Genomic DNA, 26697 nt, shown 5'->3' on the forward strand with positions numbered 1-26697 from the left:
TGGCTGTCTGAATATCATAAGATCTTAGTTCCAGAAGGCTGTCCATAGAGTTTCTTAAGCTACTGTTTCTTCGCAATTTCTGTTATGAGAATGTATAGAACATTTAGAATATTTGGAAGAACTCCATGTATTCAGGAAGGTACCACGCAAATTCTTGCCCCTACCTCAACAGTAGTTAACACTCAGCATTATTTCTTTTCTATGTGGATCGTTTCTTGGTACAACCTTATGAGAGTAAGTTTTAAACGTGAATTCTCGGCATCTTCTGAGCACGAGGGCACCCAGCTGACCACAGCAGGCACCCTCAGACACCCCAAAGTGAGGCAGAGGGTGTCTCATGGCCTCTGGCCTACCTTCATAGCCACATCTCCCCACGTGCCCCAGGATCCCTTCTCAAGGATCAACGTTGTCAGCCCCAATCCAGTCAAGGTTGAGCGTTGACCCACATCCAGTGAGAACTCTGCAGTGTTCCTGCACGTCCTTATGAAGAGTGAGGGCCAGTCCCCTGCAGGGTGCCCACGTCCAGGATCTGTCCCATTGTGTTCCTGTGGTGGCCCTTGTCTCCTCCCTGTAAGTAGAAAGTCAGGGGTGCAGGCTTGATGCCGCTCAGGTTAGGCCTTTTGGGCCAGAGCATCATCTCCCTTCAGGCACAGGTGAGACCAGGGAGTCCTGTTCCTGTGTCTGACCGCAGGCACAGGGTAATGTCACGGCTGCCAGCTTCTGCCATTGTCAGGCAACACCTTTCTCATGACAGTGACCCCGTAAATCTGTGGGAAGAATGACCTCTTTGCACTCTGGTCCCCACCTTCCACCAATGGCTCTGCACCCTTCACACATCTTTACTCAGCCCATCATGTCACACAGTTATGGGGGGACTTCGGGGCTGGCACTCTTCTGTAAAGCAGCTTTGCTTATCGGCTGGTCAGCAGGGCATCACTCCATGGTCTCCCAAAAAGGCAGGCTCAAAACTTCCCTGTTTCCCATCAAGCACTAAGTAAACCCTGACTTCAGAGCAGGGGATTGTTCCGGTGGTCATTCTACAGGAAGCCAGCAAGCTTCTTCCCCCACTCTATATGAGGGCTGGGACATTTCTGGCTTTTAGATTAATTAGTCATTTTTTTCTTTTCTCGTTCAGCTTGTCCCACATCTGGTCAGTGGGAGCGCTCAGGTCTGGCTCCTGGGCCTTTGTTCTTGTCAGCGCACTCTCATCTTCTGGCTCAGGAAGGCATTGCAAGCTCCCCGTCCTCCTCACCCCAGACCTGGAGGGAGCTCACCATTACTGAGCCGCTTGTCTGTCTGGGTGCTGCTTTTCCCCTCACCTTTGTCCTCATCAGACCTTTCCTTAATTAAAAAGACCAAATGCGGGTGCCTGGGCTGCTCAGTTGGTTGAGCATCTGACTCATGATTTCGGCTCAGGTAATGATCTTGGGTTCTGGGATCAAGCTCCACATCAGGCTCCACGCTCAGTGGGGTACCTGTTTGACTTCTCTCTCTGCCTCTCTCTTTGCCCCTCCCTCTCCTTTTGCCCCCTTCCCTCTCAAATTAATTAAAAAACTCAAATTTAATTAATGAATTAATTTAAAAAGACAAAATGTAAGGTGCTCTCAGAGCAGTGCCCTAGCTCACTGCTCCCCACCAACTTGGCAGGACCTGTCACCCACATTGTCTTCCACTGCCTGCCCCTCCGGGAGCTGGGGCACAGCTGACTTCTTGACACGTGAGCGGAGTCATTTCTTCAGGATTCTGTGTTAAAAGAACTCAGAAACATCAGATGTACATGCCTACATCTGAGAATATAGCATTCAAAAGGCTACTTTTTTTTTTTTTAAATATTTTATTTATTCATGAGAGACAGAGAGAGGCAGAGACACAGGCAGAGGGAGAAGCAGGCTGCATGCAGGGAGCCTGATGTGGGACTCGATCCTGGGACTCCAGGATCACGCCCTGGGCCAAAGGCAGACGCTCAACCACTGAGCCACCCAGGCATCCCTCAAAAGGCTACTTGATTGGAAATTGGGGTCCTGGGACCTCAGCCCCAGGTCCTCTTGGTCTGCACGTCTCGGACTCATGTCAGGGTGTGATGGTGTCTGAAGCCATGAGGAAGAAGGCCCTGGGCCTTCCTGGAGCCCCCTGGCAGTGCAACTGCACCCCACACCCGGCTACACTTTCTGCCATCAACAGGCCTACAGCTGGCCACACTCCACCATGCCTCCTTGACTCAGAGTCCATTTCCGCAAGCAATGTGGTTCCATCTTTTCTGCCTGTCTCGAGTCATGGCACATTTCCACTCCTCCACTTTTGCACTTTTCAGGCTCACCATTAGACTTCCTCACTCTGCAGCTCGCCCCACGTCCTTGCTGGTGCTATCCTCATCTGCTGCTTGGTGGTTTCTTGGCCAGTCCTGATTGTTACTATTATTCATTCATTCATTCATCTTACATCCTGCTGGTCCTCATACTCCATTTTTCCTTAACCCGTCAAGGGTCAAATCCTCTTCTATAATGGCCGTGGGCCATGCACTCTGATTAATATCAAAAAGGATCTGGCAAGTATGTTTTGTTGGCTGTGGTCATTGACCACTATAGCTCGTGTATCATCCCGGGCTTTCCACATCAGAAGTACTCGGGCTTCCCTGACATCTATAAAAATACACATTCCTGGGGCCTCTGTGCTGGTTCTGGCTCAGCCTTGGGTGTAGCTCAATCTTTGTTCCTCCATTCCCTGGGTGCTTCTGACAATGGATTGGGAGTCAGTATGGGGACCCTCTTTGTAGCTTCTTCAGCAGACATGACCATCCAGAGAGGACACCTGTGTCAGGACCGCTCTGGCTGTGGGAAGGGTCTTCCTCACTTGGGGCTGAAGACAAGTGTGCACGGTGGTGCCTGTGAGTCATGTCTCACAGAGAGCTGCCATGGGCTCGCCCAGAGCCACAGGCGACACCGACCTGGCTCGTCTGCAGCTGACTCATCCTAAGAAAGTTGGCCATCTGGATATGGCCGCTGGCTCCCTCAGCACTGCCAGCTGAGGACAGGGATGCACCCAGCTTCCTGGGCTGCAGGTGGTGAGGAGGGCGCTCTCGATGAGGGGAGTGCCCTGGTACCCCAGTTCTGCTTTTCTCCATCTGTGATGACTGTGGCAGATACAGGATCAGGAAATGAACACTGTATTGTGAAAAATTCATCCTCGTGTTAATTCATAATGTATCTCTTTATTTCAGAAAAAAGAGGCTGTTCTGGCTGAGGTAAGCAAGGTTTTTTTCATCTGTTTCAAAATATATAGTCTTGCACTAGAGCAAAGTCACAGTGGGATGTCTCACACACTGGTTTCCATGAAATCAGACCAGACCCGGGTGATACCAACGTCAGAGGAATATTGGGATAACTTCACATGTTCAGATATATTCAATCAATCATTCTTTCAACATACTTTTCTTGATCATCACTTCAGGTCTGGTAACCCGGTGGGCCCTCAGGACTCAGAAAGCTGTTGAGACAAGTCATTGCAGGTCAGGGTGTCAGGTGTGCCTTAGGGCTCTTGTGAAGGCCAGGCACAGGGCCTGGGGAGTGTGGGGGCTCCCAGGCGTAGGGAGAAGACAGGCGTGCACAGGAGCATGGCTTGCTGGGGAGAGAGCAGGTCTGTGTGATCAGTTGGAAGCAGAGGTTGGAGGCAGCAGCAGAACTGATGGGAGCCTCCAGCTACCCAGACCACCCTGGAGACCCACACGGCCCCGTGCTGCTGCTGTTGCCCGCCCTCAGCCTATTCCCTATGCAGCCTCCAGGGTGACATGTTTTAAATGATAAATAACACCATCACTGTACATGACTTGCTCTCAAACTTAAAAGCAAATGTAAAGCTATTGCCTAAAGACTCTCCATGTCACACTCTCTGGCTACTCCTCCAGCCCTGCTCATTCTTCTCTGGCCAATCTGGAGGCTTCTTCAGCACTCCTCGGAAATGCGAACCTTATTCCTGACACCAGGCCTTTGCACTTGCTGCTCCCTCTGCCTAGAAGGCTCTTCCTCTAGACACTTGCATGCCTTGCCCCCTTGCTTTACACAGGAAATGTTACCTCTTCAGAGACCCGGTCTCTGAATACCCCACATCGGCCATCACTCCAGCCCCATGTCCTGCTTTATTTCTCTTCATAGCTTTTATCCCCACTTGATATTTTGATATTTTACTTTTTTTTTAAATTGCTTGTCTTCCATTGCAATGTAAGTTCCTTGGAGGCAGGGACCACCTCTGTCCTCACACCACTGTATCCACAGTTCCTAGGATGTTGCCCACCACGTGATAGGCATTCAGCAGATTGTGTGGAATGAATGGGTGAGTGAATGGGTGAATCTGGGATTCCTCAAAGGACTGTATAGAGTGTTTCCCAGCCAGCTAGCTGGCTAGCATGTGCTGTCGTGTTCTCCTGCTTGTCTTCAGGGGTCTCCCCAGGCCTGGTTGTCCTCACCTCCCCAGCCAAGGGATGATGACAAGACCCCTGCAGGATGCTGCTGAGCTGGGCTTCTGTAGTGCTTTGGTGGCTGTCATGTCACCCCAGCCTGTGTCGCTCATTACGAGCCCTCGCTATGGGTCATCTGCATGCAGCAAGCCCCCCACCCCACCCCAGGTCGGTCTATACATGCACTTGCTTATGCTCACCGCGCTTTGTTGGGCCTTGTCTCTGAACCCTGAGTTCAGGACATCTCCTTCACTGCCTCCAATAACAACAAAGCAAAGCTGTTTCTTTTAGTTACCGTGATGCTGGAAGCATCTTAACCTCGAAACACGCGACATATCAGGCCCCAGTGTGCTCGCGTGGCGCTCGCCTAATATGCGATGAGAGCTCAACCCTTTTGTCATGCTGTGACGTTTCCAGCCAGGGCTGCCCCTGGAATCCAGAACAGTGTTCTCAGACTTAACAGAGCATCCATGTGTGTGTCTGAGGAGATCATTTAAGATTAAGGTCAGAGGATAAATAATCCCTTTGCTACCGTTTGAGATCATGCTCTGGCCCACTTGGTTTTGAAAGAGGTATATAGAAAGCAGGTTGCATGGGCTTAACTACCCAATATGGAAACATAACTGTGTTTAGAATATGGACGAATATGAGCAGCTAAATGTGATAGCATTGAACAGATGCCTGGGTTCAGATGCTGGGTATGCCTCTTCCTGCACGAGGCAGTAGGCAGGAGACACAGAGGCTGTGGCTATGCAGCAGTGAGAGAGAAAGTTTTCTCTGCTGATAGAGCTTTCCCCTCCAGCACCCCATTCTCTGCACCTGCCACCTTCCAGGGAGATTAATACCCATTTCCCTCTCCTCGTTCCCCACCAGGCGGCTACGGTGCTTCAGTCAGCTTTCAGGGGACACCTAGCACGGGTGAAGCTGCTATCAAGCCAGGCGTGTACTTCAGAATCCCCTGGGCCTCCCAGCCCGCCAGGCCAGGTAACCCTGGGAGCGGGACACAGCAGGGTGCTAACTGCCCTCTCTCCAGATTGCCATCTCATGCCCCATCATCCAGGGCAGCGTGGCATCTCTATGTCCGTGTCCTACCTGGCACCTTACTCTGTGTGTAGGGGGCCACACTGGGCCAGGCACCAGGACCTGTAGTGCAGGCTCAGCTGGATTTAATTCAGGGGCCACATGGCTTTGAGGTGCTCACATATTAGGTAGTGTGCCTGTCTCGCAATTAAGGCAGAAGTTTAAAAACACAATAAAGATAAGCATTTTCTGTATCTGTCCGTCCTCTGCAAAAATGACAAGACATTCATTTTAAGAATCTCTAGGATCTGAGGGTCAGGAGCCTGCTGAGCACATGGTTAGTGACGAGATAAGCCACCTGGAATGGGGCTGCACACCCACACGACTCTCTGGGGGCCTGGTAGGGGCCCTGCCACACCTGGAAGATGGGCAGAGGCTTCTAAATGGCTCTCTTCTCCACTGTGGTATCATAGCAGGACCCCCTACCACCACGTGTTCCAAGCCGTGCCATCCAGGCCCAGGATGACCCCGGGGAGGAAGAGGCCATCACCACCATCCAGTCCGTCCTCCGGGCACACTTGGCACGGGTCAGACACAGGTAAATCCAACTGGCAGGCCCCCCTCTGTTGCATGTCACTGGGAGACACCAGCCACAGCCATGGCGCAGGAAGCTGCCTATCCACCAGGCCACCCATGCACAGGCACAGGGCACGGGAGCCAGGAGATGTCACGTGATCACAAACGCGCCGTGCAGAGCTCCTCCTGCACATGCAGGTGGGGTAGCCCACCAGGTCTGCCTCTCAGGAGGGTGCCTTCCTGGAATGGCTCCCTTGTGCTGGGGAAAACCAGCAGAAGGGCATAGGCACCGTGTGATTCTGGTTCCCACCAATTTGTAGCCAGCTCTCTTGTCCTAACGCATTACCCTTTTAAAAAAATTTTTGAAAAAAAAAAATTCGACATGACCTGAGTGTTCAGGAGGGTGTGAGTGTTGTCAGGCCCTTCCCACAGCAGCTCACACTCATTCTCAATAGCCACGATCCTGCCAGACCTGCTGGAGCCCTGGATGCGGAAACTCAGACCCCATCTAGGTCGACTCGGGCAGAGCAGGATCTGCAGCAGGCAAGGGAGTGTCTGTTGAGGTGCAAGGACAAGAGGCTTGGGTTCCCGTTTCCCAGTCTACACAACAGGAAAGGCAGCCGCCCATCACTTTTCAGGCTATGCTTCCTCTCTGCCGAAGGAGAGCCAGGTGGAGCCAGGATCTCACAGTCTGGTTCCCAATGAGCTGGGGCGGCTGGGGATGCCACGCAGGTTGGGGTCTCACCAGTGCCACCAGGCACGGCAGCAAGCACTAGGGACCATGGGAGAGAAGGCGTCGACGCCTGACCTTGGCATGTGCCCGGGAGGCCGATGGCGGACGCGCTGTGCTCCGTGCCACCCACCCGTGCTGGTTCTGCCAAGGCCTTGGTGGTAGGGGCGTCTGTAAAGTCCAAGCGGCCAGCCTCTCTCTCTTCCCCAGTGCCGCCAGTCAGAGAGCCACCCCTGCAGCTTCCAGGAGGAGGAGACCCGCTCTGGCACCCGCCCGCCAGCCGCCCGCGCCACCCTGCCCTGCTTTTCCTGGTAATTTCATTTCGTCTTGGATTTCCATGCAAGGGGCAGCTGGCCCTCTGGGCTCCAAGAACAGTGTGGCCGCTGCCCCGGAAGTTCAGGGTGTGCAGGCACGTGCGGGGGCTTGTCCCAGGGCGACCACTCAGGCACAGAGTATGGCTGTCAGCAGGGAGGTGCCCCCAGCTTCGGCCCTCATCCCCCAGGCTGCTGGGAAAGGCGAGCCCACAGGAGGCAGCCCTGGTGCCAGTTGTAGCAGCTTCCAGGAACCAACGGGCCACACAGTTGGAGCTTCGTGGCTCATGTGTCTTTGGTTTTTATTCTTGGCTCTAACTGGAACTGTGTGGTTTCCCTCCCTTAGGCCAGCGCCTTTCCTATTTGTTAGTTTTGAGCAAAGCTTTGCTTGTATTTGCTTCTCTGCCTCATTACGGTCCAAAAGCTGCAGAAATCCCTGGACCTGGCAGGACTGCTATACCCCAGCTACGAGGCCCAGTCCCTGCTCTGCCCAGTGGCTGACGTGGGGTCCTGGGCTAGGGCCTGCGGCCTCATGTGTGAGATAGAGCCCAATGTGAGCGGCCTGAGCATTTTCTTCAGGTCTTGGGATTCTGATGGCCCCTCACACTGGTTGGGGAGCCTCTCTTGCTGCCAGCTCCTGCTCCCAGTGATGCTGGAGATGAGCGGGAGGGGAGTGCGTGAGATCTGATGCTGTCTTTAGACCAAGAAACACAGTCTTGAGGTCTCATTTGTGAGGGCAGCATGCTGTCACCACGCGGCGCTATTGTGGAGCATGTGCACTGGAGGATTTTTCCGTGCTGCGCCCTTGGGTCGCACAGATGGAATCCGAGAAGGACAGGGCAAATTGCAAAAGGAAGCAGTTTTTCCAAACCAAAGCCCTCGGGGTAGAAAGACAGGTGGAGGTGACGAGCCCTGCCTGTGTTGGCTGTTGGCTTTGCGCACCGCAGGTGCTTTGAGTGTGCGTGTTGTTTCAGGCCAGGAGGACAGTGACATGAGCAGCGGGGAGACTGTGGAGGGGCCGGCAGCAGAGGATGAAGTGCTGGGGCCGTGGGGGCCAAGGAAGCCAGCCTCCCTGCAGCCCTGCTCTGGTGAGTGTGGGAGGCTGGGTCTGGGCCCTGGAGGATCTCCTGCATGAGCTGAGGGTTTCACGCCATGTCTGACCCGAAGATCCCCACTCAACTTTCACCCTGTCAGAGCTTGTGAACTGTGAATTGTGAACTGTGGTATTCGGCCGCCATATGACTGCGCATCCTCCACCGGTTGGAGCATAGCCCTGTGTGGGGCCAGTTGCCCACCCACCCCCTGCCCTCGCCTCCCCCGCCCTCCACCAAGCTGGCTCTCCGGGTGCAGGCAGTCATCAGGGGTGCCCCTTCCGGCGTGGACTGAGGATTTGGGAAATTGGCTGTGTGTGTAGAAAGCAGGGGAGGGTAGGCTGGAAGGCTCGCAGGACTCACTGGGCACCTCCTGGTCCTGCCTGCCTCCCCTGCCCAAGGGCCCATGTCATGAGGAAGGTGGCTGTTACCCATGCAGGTGGTCCCCAGCCCCACCTGCACTCGGGTCGCAGCCCCACCCAGGCCCCAGACTCAGGGTGCCACCATGAAGTGGTCCTCAGAAACCCCCGCCCACGCTCAAGCTTGCTCACTGCTGGCCAGCCATCACCTTTTACAGGAGTTGGCCTTTTGGAAATGGCCAGAATGTTCCGAGCTGAGCTTGGAGGCTGAGGTGGCTTTGTGGCTGCTGTGACACTGATTCTGAAGGCCTGTCCCACCTTCACTGCTTTGGGTGTGACCTTGGGCGTCCTGGCAGGAGCAGGTCCGATGCAAGGTGTTGGAGAGCAGCAGCCCAAGGCACACTCCAGCCCTAAGCAGCTTGGGTGACGACCCCCTCTGGTTCCTTGCAGGGCCGTTCTCTCCCTTAGGACTGCAACAGCAACCACAGCCCATGGGGCCTCCACAAGTGGATGACAGCAGCTCGGAGGATTCAGACGAGATTGTCGTTGCTCCAGCTCTGCCCACAAGGAAGATGGCCTCCCTGCCCTAGGCCCTGGCCCTGGGCCCTCACACGGTGCTGGCTCTGCCGGGGAGCTCAGGGTTCGTAGGACGAGGCGTGTTCCGGGGGACATAGTGACCAGAATTGGAAAGCAATTTATCTCGTTAAGAGAGAACTACCTACTCCACAGCTCAGCGCTCTCTTCTTTGGCTTTTCTCTTTGGTTTGGTTTTGTCACTTGTCTGGTTGTCTGTGTAGGAATCCTGAAGCCTCTCCTTAATCTCTGGGAAGGGCCAGCTGGGCTGGTTTTCAGGGTCAGATGGACAATGCCTGTGCCTGGAATGGGGTCCACCAGGAGCCCTGCAAACACATGCTCTGGGGAGCAGCTTCCTGGCCACCTTTGGCCTTGAGCTGGGAAGAGCTGCTCTGTCTGGAGCTGCTCTGTCTGGAGCTGGGCCGCCAGCACCTCCTTCTCCCCACCATGTGCTCCCACCTCTGCCCAGTAAGTAGGCCAAGCTGGACACGCCAGGGCCGCACCTTCTGGAAGAGAGAGATGTGACAGGCTTGTTTGGGGCAGGCTCTCCCCAACCCATGACAGGACACGAAGACGTCAAGGCCCCAAGATGGGCTCGGGCTCCTCAGGCTGCTCCTTTCTGCGCCTCTCCAAGCAGAACTCTCCTCTTCATTGTCCCCCACCCCCGGATGTGCCCAGGAAGGAGTCTGGATGGATCTTTGTCACTGTGTAGATTGAGCCTTAAAAGATACCAAACTGTAATCAAGAAGTAGCATCGACCTGCAGGGTCAAGCTGCCCCTGGCCCCAAAGAAAGAGTAGTGGGGAGCCCGCAGCCCAGCCTCTACTGCACAGAGCTCCACTCAGAAGCCCAGTCTCGCCCTTCATGAGATTAGCCCTTGCTGATGGTAACAGGGAGACCTTCAGGCCTGGGTGGGATTCCGAGGGCCTCTAGAGCCCCACGTCTCCGGGTCCCAGAGCTGATGCTAGAAAGCTCACCCTGGCTGGGACAGAGTGCCTACTGGAGCCCTTCTGAGGTCACTCTTGAGGAGCACGAGGTTCTGCTTGGGGAAAGTCGTGGGCCCTCCTCCCTGTGGTCAGGAAGCTTCTGCTCCAGCACCAGCAGGACACGTGGCAGGAGGCGCTCTGCATCCCCCGCCCCTGGGCAGTGAGGTCCCCCAGCCCAGCACATCCATCCCAAGTCACCTGGGCCCACCCTGTTAGGTTCTGCTCATACAGTGGGTTGAGAAGAATTCAGCCAGGAGGCTTGGCTAGTTTAGTCTCTTCTCTTTGCCTGGTCTGTGGGCTGTCAGGTCAATTCTCTTTTCTCTTTATTTTCCCACTGGACTGATTGGTAACTTGACTGAATTCCTTGCTGGCCCTGACTTGGGTCATTCATGGGGTCTGTTCCACGGTGACCGGACCACCGTTCTCTGGGCGCCGGGTTCAGAGCTCAGGGTCTGTAGGGGCCGGGTGCGCACCCGAGGGCGAGGAAGGCTGGGCCCATAGGCCTGTGAGCTCGGATGCGGTTCCTCCCGCCCCTCCCACAAAACACGGGCATTTCTGCCAACTCTTCACTCTGAGGAGCGGGCTCAGGTCGTAGGGATGTCCCTGCCTCGGGCCTGGACAAGGCCTGCCCGGGAGAAAGGGGCAATTCCGCACAGCATCCGGGTTGGCTTGTGCGCCGCGACCAGAGGGCAGGATCAGCCCCCGGGAACTGTAAATATGTACACTGGTCTGTCCGTGCACCTCTGGTGTAGCATTGTTGATCTATTAAAAGCAAACAGTCTGGAAGCTGCCTCGGTCACTGACGCACCTCCAGGCCATGATTTCAGCCAACATCCATCACGCACACCCTCTGAGGGACAGCCCACCCCACAGCTCTGTGACCTTGCGGGCCCTGTGGAGAACCCCAGGTCCCCACGTGCTTACAGCGCCCGAGCATGGCAGCTGGGGTGGGGGTGGGGTTCCCAGGGCTGCAGAGCAGCCCAAGACAGGGTGGGAGAGGGGCCTCACCTAGGGGCCAGTCCCAGCATGGGGCCTTAGGGCAGCTAGGCTGATGCCTGGGAGACAGAGAAGGGAAAAGGACCCAGCAGGAAGGCATAGAGCACCCCAAAGGCCCAGGTCCCTGCCCTCCAGAGGGGAAGTCCAGGAGCATGTACAACTCACTTTGCCCTAGCTATCACCACAGCTCCTGTGCACCTGCTGGAGCCCACCCTCTCGAAGCACTGCTGTCCAGGGGCCCCAGGGATGCCCCCCAGGATGCATGCAGGCTGACCTGGGCTGGCCATCCAGATGCTGTTCCTTTCTCTCGGGAAAGACTATTCTGTCGCTTTTCTGAAGGAGCCAAGTGATGACAAACGAGTCCAGGCCATGCCATGGCCTCTGCAGCCCTTGGTTCTCTCCCAGCAGGCAAGAGCTCAGGAGAAAGGGCAGCGGGGGCAGGAGCTGGTGGGAAGACCATGGGGCAGGACCAGAAGCTACTCAGACACCCACCGGGCCAAGTGGTGGGTCACTTTCCTGGGCCTCCAGCCCTTTGCCTGGGTGGCTGCACTGGCTCAGGCACTGAGGACCAGCAGGAAGGAGGGGGCCCCCGCCGCCAACCCACCCCCTTCTCTCTCCTGGCCCACTGCATTCCCCCAAATTCTTCTTTAGGAGCAGGGAAGGAATGATTGTCAGGAATCCCACTATCCAGTGACATAAGGGAGCCCATCTCTGGGGAATACACTTCCCAGGAGTTTGCTGCACAGAGCAAGGTATCCCATGACTTGGTTCACATGTGGCTGTTTGCCGGGCCCTCGGGTCCCTTGGGATCTGCCTGAAGTCCTCTGGGGACTTGTTGGCTGGCTCTAGCGCTTGCCCAAGCCCACCTCGTGCCCCATCACTATGCGTCTCTTTAACCAATAGCTCATTGGGAAGGCTTCTTGCTTTGTCGGGGAGCTGCTTGGGCCTGATGGAGTCCATGACAGCGGAGGGCAGGGCCCCTCAGACACCCTCCCCAGCCTTGAGCCCACCTCCATGGGTCCTTCCAAGAGCCTGAGGTCCACCAGCACAGGCGCAGCCTCCAGGGTTGGGGGGATAGCTCCAGCCTCGGCCCCGGCCAGCAGGTGTAGACAAACACATGGTACGCAAGTATGCATACAGATACACACCTCACCAACACACATAACCTCCCCGTTCCTGCCACTGGCTCTGGGCTCCCAGGAGTCACTGGTCTGGTGCCCAGTCTGGCCCGCAAGGACCGTGTGGCCTCTTTACCACTCGTGACTGCAAGTTACCCCCAGGCCCTTGGCCAAGATGACTTTAAAAGTGAGATTCTTCAAAAGTCACCAGGGAATATGGAAAAAAAAAATGTCAGACTCCGAATCCCTGGCTCCCAGCGCTGCTACTGGGCTGGGAACATGAATGAGGAGGAGGAACCGGCCCAGGTTGCTGGCGTGGGTGCCAGCGGATGGCCTTTGGCCAGCACCTTCCATTAACATGCTGGGAACCCAGCCGGGGCCGTTACAGCCCCGAGGGGCGGCCCCATTAACCAGAGCCTGCCTAAGGAGCCTGTGGGACGTTTCCATGGAGTCCTTTCTGAAGAGAGAGAGGGGTGCCCCGAGCTGTTCGTTAATTAAGCCCCAGAACTGCCAGGGATTCAAAGGAGAGGGTCCAATGTGTGCCAAGGCCCCAGGGCTTTCATTCAGGAGCCCAGCCTGGCCGCTTCTTCCTCAGCCCTCCCCTTCCTGGTTGCAGGGGGTGGGGAGGGAGGGGGTTGCTGGGGTCGGGGGCCCCAGAGTGGCTGTCCCTGCTGACGGCCTCACCCCGCCATCCGCCATCCGCCTGGACTGCCTTTCCCCAGCTCAGCGCCAGGGCCGGCCCCCTCAGCAGCACTGACGGGGTGGCTGCTGCCCCATGTCTCATCTCAGTTTCCACCCTGCCCAGCCCCCGGGCTCTACCAGCCCCGTCCCCTGCCTGCCTGCCGGGCACGGGCAACCCCAGGGCCCTGTCCCTAACACGGGACTCCCCGGAGATTGAGATGAATGTCTGCACCTACGTGTCTCAGATGCCTCAAACTCAGCTTGGCCCAGCTTTGACTGACCTTCGCCCCGTAACCCGCGCCCTGCCCCTCGATGCCGTCTCCATGACAACATCACAGGCCTCTGGGTTTCCTGAGCCAGAAACCTGGCCATCACCCCTGTCTCCCAACATGCTCCTCACCCTACACTCGGTCACCAGGCCCCGGGCTCCTGCCCGGAGCCCCACTCTGCTGCCACATCTGAGCAAGGCCACCAGCCATCCCCACGGAACGGGCCACACCGCCCCTCACACAAACACCCGTGGACAGACACATGCCGATGGACATGGGCATGCGCACACACGTATGCACACGCAAACACGCATACAAACACGCACCACAAACACACACATGAATATGCAAAAACTCACAAACACATACACACGCTATAAACTCAGGCAGTGCTGAACTATATGGGGCACCTCTGTTGTTCCAAGGAGAAGACCACACAAAAGGGGAATGTGTGACCAATGTGCAAACAGTCACTTTTGAAAGATGTGGATGAAGTTGTCCAACGCCAGCTTGTCTGTAAGTAGTGCGTTCTTGGGTCCTACGGACGTATTTACAACCACTTATGAAATAAGCCACTCGTGGGTTTGGCCAGCTCACACCGGCATCTACACCACGCCATGTGAGTCACCTGACACAGTTTCCAATGCACGTCGTCCTCACTTTGCCCATGCTGTCCGATCATCAGCCATGTAAAGATCCGTAAGGAAACCTTGGCCTCTGGAAACACTTCTACCCAAGCATTGAGGACAGGCGTGAGGACGTGAGGACGTCTGTGTCCCGGTGTGCTGGCTCCTGCCAGGCCGCGGGTGCTCGTCTCTCACAGTGTAATCACAGCTGTGTGCGCCAAGAGATTTTCCAAAGGCCAGGGCCACAGGGGACACCCAGCATTTGAGACATGAGGCTCTCCTGCTACGATGGTGACAGTTTTAGCTGGCTCTGTCGGAAGGCCCCCCGGCTCTGGCTCTCAGGAGCCAGGCTGCCGTGTTGAGAGCCCCGCAGGACTAGATGCTGGGTAAGCACTTAAGCCCAAGGCGGGGTCCTCATTCCCCAAAGATGTGTTTCAGGGGGAAATCCTCCTCTTACATTTGGACCATCCTGGAACGAACCCGCCCACTGTCCCCGTGCCCTGACACCCCCAACCTCCGCCTTGTGCACCTCTGCCTCCTGCCCGCTGGCTCTCAGACCACTTCCCTCACATCTAACACATTATTGCAAAAGCTAGAAAAGCCTCGAGCTGCCACACAGGGTCCACGGTCCTTCTGCGCAGAGATAACCGCCGTTGGCATTGGGTAAATATCACCGCGTCCATGCCTCCCTGCATTTGTATACGGAGGGCAGGGTAGATGGACCGGACGGAAGGAAGGAAGGCAGGTAGGTAAATGCCACGTAGACATAAGTTTACAATAGGCTAGAAAGAGACGGATATGTGCTGGTTTGGTTTTTAAATACCACCTTTAATGTTACTTGAATTCAACAGAGGAAAGGAGCCTGAGGGACCGTCTGATCGCCGGGCTCACGCTGGGCATTGGGTCCCGTGCTCCAGGCACCGGAGCCAGGGTCTCCCGGTCTCTCCTGACGCTTGCTGACGACCTGGGTCGCCGTCCTCCACGGGCTGTGCGGGCTGTATCCTCCGTCCCTTCTGCCGCGCTGCGGGGTGGCTTCTGCTTCCAGGGATGCTCCTTGTCCTACTCGCTGGGACGAAGGGCGTGGTGCAGCCGTGGTTGCTCTGGGCGGCCCCCCTGAGCGGCAGCGCAGGGCCGAGGCTGCCCTCAGGCTCACCCCACATCCCAGGCAGCTTCTCTGCCCAGAGGCACTTGGTCGGCTTCCGACTGGCCCCCAGCAGGACACGTGGCGCTCTGAAAAAGCGCATCCTGCAGCTGGGGGGTGGGGAGGTGTCTCAGGGCATTCTGGAACATTCTGAACCATGTCTCTTGCCCACCCATCCACCCCTGCAGTGAGTTCTTTGGAAATCAGGAGAGGTCCTGACAAAGTCTCTCAGAATTCTGTGGACTCTGCTGCCTTCCTTCTTTGCTTCTGGAGGCCTGAGGTAGAGGTATGATCTGCATGTATGCTTCTGGAATCTTCTACATTTCTGTTTGCTACTTGATTGCATTCCCGTCCTTATGTGGTTACTGCTGATGGAATCTTGACTTCTCTCTCCTGTGTCGACTCTTTCCTATTCCTGCTGGGGACTGAGAGGAGGCTCTCTGCTCCAGCCTCAGATGCCCACCTTCACCCCGAAGCCCATGGAAGTTTAGACCTCCCAGCGACAGGTGACACCGCTGACCACCCTTTCCCTCAGTTGCCACAAAACCCACACCCCTGTGCCGCAGACCACTGCCACCCACCGGTGTCCTCCGCTCCTGCGAGCTCACAGGTGCCATGGCCTCCGTCGTCTGTGCTGCGTGGATGATGGCACATGTGCCTCTGCAGCCGGGGATGGTCTGCTCACCCCAGTCCTGGCTGCCCAGCCATCCCCTCCTCATTGCCTTGGGGATGTTCCAAGACCTCCACCTCAACTTGTCCAAAATTACACTCACCAACCTCATGCCCACCAGGATGGCTATGGCAGTAAAATCACACACAAAGTCATGAGATAGACTCACATAATGTAACATAAAATCACACAATGTCACAGGTGCTGGGGAGGATGCGGAGGAGTCAGCACCCTTGCCCAATCACTGTCGGTGGGAATGGAAGACGGGTCAGCCGCTCTGGGAAACAGTCTGGCAGCTCCTCAGAAAAGGAAACAGAATCAGCACGGGCCCCAGCCAGGAATATGCCCCCAAAGAACTCCAATCGGGGACTCAAAGAGGGATTCGCACACCCACGTCCACAGCAGCAGTGCTCCCTGGAGTCAGACGGTAACTGTCCACTGTCAGAGGAACAAACAAGATGCCGTCCACACACACAGGGGATCATTCCACAGCCTTGAAGAGGAAGGAAGCATGGACCCTTGCTACCCAGTGCTGAACTGGAGGACAGGACCTGGGGCTCATTGAAATGAGGTGGTCATGGGGCACCTGGGTGGCTCAGTGTTTGAGCATCTGCCTTCGACCCAGGGCATGATCCCAGGGTCCTGGGATGAAGTCCCACATCGGGATCCCCATGGGGAGCCTGCTTCTCCCTCTGCCTATGTCTCTGCCTCTCTCTCTGTATGTATCTCTCATGAATAAATAAGTAAAATCTTAGAAAAGAAAGAAAGAAAGAGAGAGAGAGAGAGAGAGAGGGAGGGAGGGAGGGAGGAAGGAAGGAAGGAAGGAAGGAAGGAAGGAAGGAAGGAAGGAAGGAAGGAAGGGAGAAAGGGAGAAAGGAAGAAAGGAAGAAAGGAAGAAAGAAAGAAAGAAAGAAAGAAAGAAAGAAAGAAAGAAAGAAAGAAAGAAAGAAAGAAAGAAAGAAAGAAAGAAACGAGGCTGTCACAAAAAGACTAACACTGCTTGAGTCCACTTGTACAAGGTCCCTGGAGTTGTGAAACCCTCAGAGACAGCAGATGGTGGTGCCCAGGCTGAGGTGGGCATGGGGGTCCATGCATGATGGGGTCGGCGTCTCAGTGTGGGTGGTTGGAACATTCTGGATCCAGATGGGGTGGGTGTGCAATAGTGTGAGTGTGCCCCTGAACTGGATGCTGGAAATTGGTGAAAATGGTAAATACTATGTTATATATACTTTACCCTAATTAAAAAATCCCTCTAAGTGACTTGATTCTCTCCTCCCATCAGGCACAGCCTCAGAGGACCCCTCCTCCACCCGTCACCAAGCACACAGGCCAGAAGCCTGGAGGGGGTGCTACACGGGCCTCTCCCTCTCCTTCATTACCGTCCCCAATGTGTCGACACAATCTCCCATCGCCTTCACCTCCTAAAGCTGGCCCCCATGTGTCCACTCCTCTTCGTGTCCATCCCTGCCCATGACAGCCCAAACCAGCACCCCAGCCTTGCCTGCATGGCCCTGCCCCTTCATCCTGTGGGCCTGGACTCGCTTTGGCCAGGCCCCATCTGCTGTCAACCACAGCCAAGTCGGGGCCGCCAGGAGCAAGTGGGAGGGAGAAGCACTGGGCAAGTGGCTTTGGTCTAGGAGAGCCCTGGAGACACCCACCCCACAGGGCAGTGTCACAAAGCCCCTGGGAGCCTCCCGTGCCCTGACACCACCACCACCTCCTCGGCCCCTCCTCCCCGGTCTCGGGCAGTCACTCATGCTGAGGGCCTGGGATTCCCCCTGTAGCACTTGGCGAGTTCTACTCTGTCATTTAATGACAAGATCATTTGATGCTTGTCTGACATTCCCATCAGACTCCCTACCTTCCATACTGGGTTTGTGATGCCTGTTGCTGGTCCCAAGACCTAGCACAGCACCTGGTACATAGTAGGTGCTCAATAACTGCAGAACAAACGCACAAAGGGCTTCACGGCTGCTTCTTCCAGCAGAGCTCTTCAAGTGTCTGTCTGTCCCATTGAGGACTACAAGCTCCCTGAAGAAAGCAGGCATTCACCTGTATACTGAGCAGACACAGAAGGTGCCTAATGCATGCTGAACAAACCATTCTACCTCCCAATAGGACCTCAAAGGCAGCCTTGGCTCTCTCTTCTTGCTCCCCACACCCCACCAAGTTTCCATAGAGCCCTCAGAATCTGAGCCCTCCCCTCCATGCTTGCATTTGTTAGGTTTAGATCTGGCTGGAGAATCACAGTAAACCTAAAATCACAGTAACCCCAAACACATTAGAAGTTTCCAAAGGCCCCAGAGAAACAGTGCAGGTAAGATAGGGTGGCTGCACAATTTTCAAAGACCCATACTCTTGTTGCTTCACTCTCCGGAACACAAGGCTTCATGGCCCAAAGTGGCTGCTTGGACGCCAGCCTTGACACACACACTTGCCAACAGAAAGGAAGGAGAAAGGAGGTGTCCCCTCACACTTCTATTGATGTCCCCTTGGTCAGAAGATAGTTACTTGCATATCCGGCTGCCCAGGAGCTTGGAAAATGTTGTCTTTATTCTAACTGGCCATAGACACAAAAAAACAGGAGGTTCTGTTACTAAGGAAGAAGGGGAGGTAAGATCCAGTGAGGTGGCTGGCACTCTCCTCCCTGTTCCTCATCTCCCTCCTGGCACCGTGATTCTAGAGTCAGGCCCTTGGGTCCACCCTCCCCACACTGCCCTGTGTTCCTTTGTTGAAAACCAGTGTAAGCGCACACCTTCTCTCCCCAACAGACTCATTGAGGTTCCACGTGGCAGCTTGGACTCCCTCCATGTCCCAGCTTGGCACAGCTCCCGGCTCCTGGCCCTGACCCCTGCCCTCCCTTTCAGGCACACACAGCAACACCCCCTCCAGCTGACCCTCTTGCACAAGCTGTTTCCTGCCAGCAGCCTCCTGTCCCCCAGGCCAGCCCAAGTGGCCTGCCGGGAAGGTCTCTGGATCAGCCCCTCCTCTCACACTTCCTTTGCCCACTCTACTATTTGCTACATGTTTTGCCGTGTGCCCGGCACAGAGGGAGTAAGCTCTGTGCCCCTTCGAGTACCAGGGTGTATTTCATCTGTTTGCAAGCCTGTCAACTGGGCGGAGCGCCACGCAGACTGCAGTGAATTCCTGCATCCAGCAAATATGTACCTGCCAGGGCGCCAGGCGCCCAGTGGGCAGAACTCTGGTAGCGCCTTCCCTACCAGGGTGGCGAGAGTCCAGGCGCCAGAGGCCTAGGGGCACAGAGTACAGAGCAAGCAGTGGCCAGGGGGCCCAGGGGAGGGAATGAGGGGTGGGGCTGTGTGGGTGGGGGTCCTCACCCTGGAACTGGAATTGGCTCCAAGGTGCCTGGGGCTGGTGGGCCAGGGTGGAAGCAGAGGCTGCAGGGGGGCTTCAGCCCTGGGAACCTTGGGAGCAGGGAAGGGCTGCTGGCAGCAGAATGACAAGCTCTGATTTGTATTTCAGGAGGTGAAGGACCCGCTGGCAGCTGGGAGGGCACACAATGGCTCAGGGGCTGGTGAGGAAGCCTGTCAATGCTGCTTGCCACCCCCCTCCAGTGCCCACTGGAGCCCAGTGAAGCCAGCCCCTCCCAGCCACCCCTGCAAAGAGAGAGAGGAGAGCACTCAGAGCATCCCGGGGTGGGGGATATGGGGACACCCCACCAGACAGGCAGCACATTTCCAGCACACTCCATCCTCAGTGATCTCGATGCATTCCCGGGGCCCTGATGGAGATAGTAGAGGCAGGCAGGAAGGTGAGCACTGTGGGGCCTCCCACTTGCCCACCTCTCCCCACCCATGCTGCAAAGCCAGCTGGGGTATCTGAGGAGGAAAGGGGTCCTGTGCCTGCAGACAAAAGAATCCAGGCCAAGAGTTCCAGCCAGACCACCCTGACCAGTGACCTGGGGTGACCCGAACGGACCTCAGCTTCCCCATCTGTAAACGAGGGAGTGACAGGGGCCACGTTGTCTGTGGGTGGCTGTGAGCAGGTGGCTGGAGCGGGCCTATGCCAGCCAGGGCACCTCCCAGAGATCATGAGGGTGTCCATTCCAGGACAAGCACGGAGCACCCATCAAGGGCCATGGTGACATCATCATCATAGCCTTGGTTCCGGAAGCCTCCACCTTGCCCCTCTCCTGACCCTTGCCGCCCTGCACCTCCGAGAGAGATAGGGAGGATGAGGGCGGCAGGGGAGTGGCACAGTCAGCGTCCCTCATGCAGACAGGGGTGGTAAGGACAAGCTCAGGCAGGGAGCACGGCCCTGTCTGCCCCATGTGCCCAGTGACCTGGGGGAGGTGCTTCCTCTAACAGCCCTGGGTGGGCTGATATTTCCTTCTGGACCAAGGGGAGCAGGAGGTCTCCACAGCGTCCCAGAAGACGCAGCCCACCCTGGGGAGGGAAACCTGGCTCACCCCGACTCCCTGGGCCCCACCCTGACCAGCAAAGCCATGTGTGAGGGAACGAGGCCAATATGAGCCCCTGTGGACTCTGGGTCCCCAGGGTGCTGACGTGGGCAGGGCCATAGCAGTGGTGGGGTGAATGACAGGCCCCCAAGGGCACTTGGGTGCATCATGTGGGACAACAACTTACAGTGATGGAAGGAAGCTGGGTTTCGGCTGTGAACATCCCCTTTCTAGTGTAATCCTGGCACCCACCCAGGGAGGGAGGCAAGATTGTCCTCCTTTTACAGACGGGGGGACTGCTATTGGAAGGCTGCCCGACCCAGGGGGCTCAGCTCTTGGAAGGGGAACAGTGTCAGCAGACAGCCCAAGCCTGGGAGCAGCTGGCAGGGCTCCGGAGGAGGAGGGGAGAGCCTATCTCTCCCACGGCCCCAGGCCAGGGGCCCCGATCCCTCCCCATGCTGCTGGCCTGCTTCCGAGGTCCCAGGAAGACATCTTCTCTCCCCCCAGCAAGGGGACCCTGTGATTGGCAGCCCATCCTTCCAATGGCTGCCTGGCCAGCCTTTGTTACCAGCTAGAAGCCAGAGTCCCCTTCCCACTGCTCCTGGAGACGGTCATGAGCCGCCAGGAGGAGACAACAAGTCCTTCAGCTTCAAAGACCCTCTTGTGCCTCCTCTGTGCCTGCCAGGGAGGAAGAGGATGTACTCTCATGGCCATTGAGAGCACCAGAACTTTAAGCAATCCATTCCCCTTTTGGAAGTCCACACAGTCAAGATTGCTGTAGTCACAACCCTGAGTCTACACTTCCCTGTGTCCATGTCTTGTTCTGTCCTGCCTGTTGTCTCTGGGCTTGGCTATGACCGGCTTTGGCCAATGGAGCATTATTAACCAGGACATGAGCAGACAAGCGCTCATGCTTCAGGGCTTGTGCTCTCCAGCCTCCCAAGACACCAAGGAAGAAGCCCGACATGGCTGGCAGGAACCACATGGCCCACAGGGTCAGCACCAATGACCAGCCACCAGTGAGAGCATCTGAGACCATCCAGCACCGGTGGAGCTGCCCCATGACCACAGGGTGACAGCAGCCCAAGAGTCACCCAGCTGCACCCAAGCAGCTGAACCCCGGAGTCATGAACGAATAGGGCAGTCGTTGTTTTAAACCAGCAAGTTCTGAGGTGGTTCATTATGCAGCAATAAATAAGTCCTACACTGGCCTTTTCAAAATACATGACTTGGTGGTCTACACTGCAGAGAGGTTTAGATGAAAAAATTTGAGAGACAGGGGTTTACATCTTGTATGTGTAACTAATTCTCTGAGCCCTTTTTTCTCCTCCTAACACGAGTGGTCACCCATCTCGTGCACGGTTGAGCAAGATCGGAGTGTGACAGGGAAGTTGCCTGAGAGTCTGAGGGCATTGTCCCTGAGATTGTCTCATTGCTCACTCCACCTGCCATAAGTCTGGAGAGCTCTCCAAACCACACTGAGATTTGAGAATTCACTAGGACTCATTCATGGATGTCGTGAAAGCAAGATAAACCCCCCAAAACAGTTCATTACCACGAAGGCTTAAAACCAGCCAAAGTTAGTGCTGCAAGACGGCTTCCCAGGAGGTGTTCACAGGAGACATTTCTGTTGCCCTCAGGGTGGGTGACCCTCCGGCAGTGACATATGAGCAAATGCATGGAGTGTAGCCAGCCAGGGGGCCCCACCCCAGCCCCGCCCTGCTGTCCAGGGTTTGTGTTTGGGTTCTGTGACATAGGCACGACTAATTGATTCATTCATTCATTCATTGCCCACGTGGTTACCAAGTCGGCTGATGCTGTGGGACCCCGAAGCCCCCATCCTAAATCATCTGGCTGGTCTTGTCTTCTCTTTTTTTTTAGATTTTATTTATTTATTCATTCATGAGAGACACACAGAGAGAGAGGCAGAAACACAGGCAGAGAGAGAAGCAGGCTCCATGCAGGGAGCCCAATGTGAGACTCAATCCCATAACCCTGGGATCACACCCTGAGCTGAAGGCAGATGCTGAACCACTGAGCCAGCCACCCAAGCATCCTGCATCCCATGCAGCTGGTCTTCTAATGGGGCCAGTCCCCACCCTAAATGAAGACACAGTTACAGTCTTGACGTAGATCTCCCCAAAGCTGAAGGCAAAGGCTGGACCTCAGTTTGGACCAGGACAAGGTGTGCACTACCCAGGGGCCCCAAGGCGTCTCCAGCTTCCTGGCTTGGGACTCGGGGTGAGCAGCTTCAAGTCCTGGGCCTTAGTATCCTTGTCTGTAAAATGAGGGAGCAATGGTTCTCTTGCAGGCTGTGAAGATGAGCCATCCGGCTTGGGGCTGGTGTCCGTGCTATGTGCAGTGCACAGATTCTCATCTTCTAGCGTGAGATGAGCCACTGGACACAGCTTCCTGCTTTGTTGACGAGCCAGGCTTGTGGTTTGGAAGCTCAGTTTTCTCAGCTGTAAAATGGGGAGGCTGTGCTTTGTGAGCATAAAGCCCTGGAAGGTGACACGTGGTTTCCAATGGACTCAGAGTTGGTGGACAAAGCCTGAGATGAGCCCGAGTCCCTCCGGTGACTCTTGACGCGGTGCTCCTCACGGTGAGACCTGGCGGCCCTGCTGGGCCAGGCAGATAGGCAGGCGGAAGGGCCATGGGGAAATCGCCCCACCCCGGAGGTGGGGGTCTCTGTGAAAGCTCTTCTCCTGTCATATCACCCCGGGGGCCCAGAGACCAGCCCTGTCTGTGCTGCGTGTTGGGCCAGCAGGAAGGAGGCTCTGAGCAAGACGAAGCTTGCAGGCTGGGACTTGGGGCGGGGTCCCTGGCTGCCAGCGGCCGTCCCTGTTGATTTACTGTTCCAGGGGCTCTCCGGATAGGCAAGGCTGCTGGGGAGGTGGTTCCAGACAAGTGAGGGGTGCTCACATCCTCACTCTGGCTGGGACTGTGTTCGCCTTGCCCTGTGGACCTCTCGGGGACCAGGCAGGCTGGCATCTCTCCACCAGGTCACCTGGTGGAGTGAAAGCAGTGCTCCCACGGCTTCCCCGTGACCAGGACCCAAGAGCCAGGTATCCACAGGGAGCATGCAGCAGAGCATCACCCAGCCACACTGGGCGCAGCAGGCGCCAGGGAAACCCGGCCCCTGGCTTTCTCTTCTCCCTGCCAGTTCTCATGAGTGCTATCTCCATGGAAAATGTGAACCTCTCTGGAAGGGGTCCAAATGCAGGGGATGCTATTGTTCTGGCTTCCGCCCCAGCATCTGGGGACCTGGCCCTGCCAGGCCTTTCTCCTGGCGCCCACAGGTCTTGGGACAACCATTCAGGAGCCTCAACTCAGCCACCTTCCTGGCCTGGGACTCGGACCCTGGGGAGTTCCTGGGCTGGCCTGTCCCTCCCACTGCATTCCAGATGCTTCTACCAGATGCGCCTAAGCAGCTTTCTCATCTCTGTCCTTTGCTCACAAACTCTACTTCACCGGAAGGAAGGAAGGGAGGGGGGTATGTAATCATATTTTGTGTGTGCAGTAAGATATAACTATTCTGACTGTTTTTAAGTGAACAGTTCAGTGGCATTCAGTGCATTCACAATATTGTGCAAGCACTACCTCTGTTCCCAAAGTTTTCCCCAGAACACAGTACAAACAGAAACCCCAATACCCATTCATCAGTGACTCCCTGTTCTTCCTCCTACCCCTAAAACCCCAGTCTCTTGCATCCACTCAGCCACTTTCTGTTTCTCTGGGTTCACTTACGTCAAACACTTCTTAGAAATGGAATCACACAAGATGTGGCACCTTGTGTCTCGCTTCTGTCATGTTTTTTGAGGTTCGTCCACGTGACAGCGTGAGTCAGCGCTTCATTCCTGAGTGAAGGATGACTCTACCCATTTTAGCCATGAGAAGGCAAAGGCTCACAGAGGATCTGAGGTCGTCATGTGGAAAAGTTAATTCAGAGATAGAGGTTTGGAGGCGGAGAAGTCAAGGGAGCACCAGAATGGTGCCCACACACGGAATGTGCATGGGAACCTGGTCCCTGCTGCCGTTTCCAGGCACGGCCTCCACCACACAACCTTCCCAGGACATGGGACTGTTTTTTGTTTTGTTTTGTTTTTTTGTTTTTTATTTTTGAGATTTCATTTATTTAATTGATTGAGAGCCTGAGCTGGTAGAGAGGCAGAGGGAAAGGGAGAAGTAGACTCCCTGCCGAATGTGGAACCCAACCTGGGCCTCCATCCCAGAACCCTGGGATCATGACCTGAGCTGAAGACCAGTGCTTCACCAGACGCCCCAATATGGGACTGGTTCTAATCCCATTTTAAACAAGGACACTGAGGCCCATCTGTCTGCCACCTGACTGTGTGGATAAAGAACAAGTTTCTTCATTCCTGAGGCTTGAAACCCCCCTCACTACCCCTCTGTGATGTGGGCACCTGGTGGGGAGCTGGAGGACACATGCATGGGCACTCCAGGGGTGCCTGGCTCAGGGATGCTCAGCTGGAGACTGCCAGCTGTCCTTCCTGCCTTTGGGCTCCTGGCTCCAGGTCCCCATGGTAGAGGTGATGGGATGTCCTCGCTGCTGATCACCCCCTGGGATGCTCCAGCTGCTTCCCTAGCTGGAGGAGGACCAGCTGTTTCCCCTGCCTTCTCCTGAGTCACTGCTGAGTCACTGAGAGTGTGTCCTTTGCTACCCTGTTCAGGGGCCAGCAAAGCAGACGGAGTCCTCTCTGACTTCTTGGGTCAGCAGTGCCCTACTTCAGGTCATTCGGTCTACGGCCAACAGCACAAGGCTGAGTCTTGGTTTCCTGCTTGGGTGGTGATTCTAATGCTTTCAGAGATATGGTGGGGCTTGGGACTCAGTTTGTCCATCTGTAGAGTGGGGCCAGAGTCTGGCCACAGCTGTCCAGGGTAGGCAGGAAAAACCACCAGTGTCACTTGAGCCAGTACCACCAGGCAAAAGGATGGTGTGTGTGAGTGGCAGACAGGACTTCCTTGTAGCCTCTCCCCTCCACCCAGGATTCTCCCTTTACCTGTCACCCTTCTGGGTGTGGGGCTACAGGAACCCCTTTTGCCCATCAGGGACAGGAGTAAAGATGTTTCCCCAAGATCACACAGCTACAAGTGTCAGACTCCAGAACCCCTGGATCCTACTTGCCCACCAAGGAACTGTGGTTTCCTGGGGGCCTTTCAGTCTCAGGGAGGGGGGTTTATCTCTAGTACCTGGGGGCCCTAAGCCACAGTAGATTTGAGGCTCTTGAAGTGCTTTTCTAGAACTATGTGTTGTAGGTTCTTCCTTTTCTCCACCCTGGGCCCCTTTATTACTTTCCCTCCAGGGCCCATTCCCCTCCCTCAGTCTTAGGAAAAGTTTCCACAGACCAGACACATTGTGAGTATTGATCAGCAATGACCTCCTTTGCTGTTCCGGCCACGCAGAGGTGCAGAACACCTGCCATGTGGAAGCTCTGAACAGCCCAACGTATGAGTTTCCTGCAGATGCTATAACAAAGCACCACATACATACTGGACAGCTTGAACAATAGGCATTTAGGGTCTCCCAGTTCTGGATACCCACATTTGAGGTTGAAATGTCAGCAGGGCTGTTTTTTTGTGATGCTGTGAGGGAAACTCTACTGCAGGCCTCTCTGTCCTGGCTGCTGGTGGCTCTGGTGACCCTCAGGGTCACTTGGCTACAGAGACATTACCCCCAACCCTGCTTCTGTCTTCATATGGTGTTTCCCTCTGTGTCTCTGCATCTCCGAGTCAATGTGTCCAAATTCCTTCTTATGAAGACATCGTCATTTGATTAGGGCCTGCCATAGTCTAGTATGACCTCATCGTAACTTGTTCACATTTGCAATGATCCTATTTCCAGATAAAACCACAGTTACAGGTACCAGGAGTTAGGACAAGGACTTATCTGTGTGTGTGTGTGTGTGTGTGTGTGTGTTGCGGGGGTGGGGGGGACACAAGTCCACTCAGGACAGCTGAGTTATCATCTCACATGTTTAGGTCAGGATTTCTGGCCTTATCAGATGGAAATGCACAATGTTTTGGGGCTTCTGGAAACATGGAAAAGAGCTCATAGACCCCATGCCTCCACATGGGGACCCTGGTCGGCCTGATACACTGGTGCCTGGGGGCATGGGAGTCAGGGTGATGCAGGGGGTCTGTGGCTGTGTGACCTGCTGCTAATAACAGGACCCAGACACCATGCCCTTTAGGGATGGAGAATGTGACCTCTCTCTTCCTGCAAGGCTGTTATTCCTCAACTGGGTGGTATCTACATTATCCCATGGGTGGACACCATAGTTTTGCAAAGGCTCTCCTATGCCCATGGGCCTTTGCAGGAGGCCAAGTGAGGCCACCCAGCCTTATTACAAGAAAACAGACAAGTCAGGTCAAGCAGGTGAGCAGATGGACAGGCCTCTTGGGAAGCCACCGCCCGGAGTCTACAAGAGCCCAGCCCAGCCTGCCAGAAGGGGCCTGTCTGCCCACAGAGCTGGCTGAGCCAGAACATAGCAGGTGACAAAGTCCCAGATGTAAGGAGGGCCCTGTTTCTCAGGATGCAAGAGGTCCAGAAATAATAGTAAGAGGCCAGCGCAGCCCCTCCAGGCTGAACCCCCGCAGAAGCTCAAGGAACGTGCAGTGGTCGAGCCGACGAGCGAGCACCCTGGGAACCCTGGGAAGCGCA

At 55.7% G+C, this 26697-nt stretch overlaps 1 protein-coding gene across 10 annotated transcripts in view; it reads left to right on the plus strand.

Annotated features, from left to right (window-relative positions):
• The window catches only part of IQCE (IQ motif containing E), a 46202-nt gene extending 35322 nt beyond the window's left edge, over nt 1-10880 (plus strand). For 9 of the 10 annotated variants that reach the window (XM_038539612.1, XM_038539608.1, XM_038539613.1 and 6 more), the window contains 6 exons: nt 3218-3241; nt 5324-5434; nt 5944-6068; nt 6987-7087; nt 8062-8175; nt 8988-10880. In XM_038539612.1, the coding sequence (XP_038395540.1) occupies nt 3218-3241; nt 5324-5434; nt 5944-6068; nt 6987-7087; nt 8062-8175; nt 8988-9127 (615 nt within the window). In that variant the 3' untranslated portion in view covers nt 9128-10880. The remainder of the gene's footprint in view (nt 1-3217; nt 3242-5323; nt 5435-5943; nt 6069-6986; nt 7088-8061; nt 8176-8987) is intronic. The other variant, XM_038539609.1, reaches the window with a different exon arrangement.
• Nucleotides 10881-26697: the final 15817 nt, after the last annotated feature.

This window comes from Canis lupus, chromosome 6 (genome assembly GCF_011100685.1).
Source record: "Canis lupus familiaris isolate Mischka breed German Shepherd chromosome 6, alternate assembly UU_Cfam_GSD_1.0, whole genome shotgun sequence".
NCBI classification, from domain to species: Eukaryota; Metazoa; Chordata; class Mammalia; order Carnivora; family Canidae; genus Canis; species Canis lupus.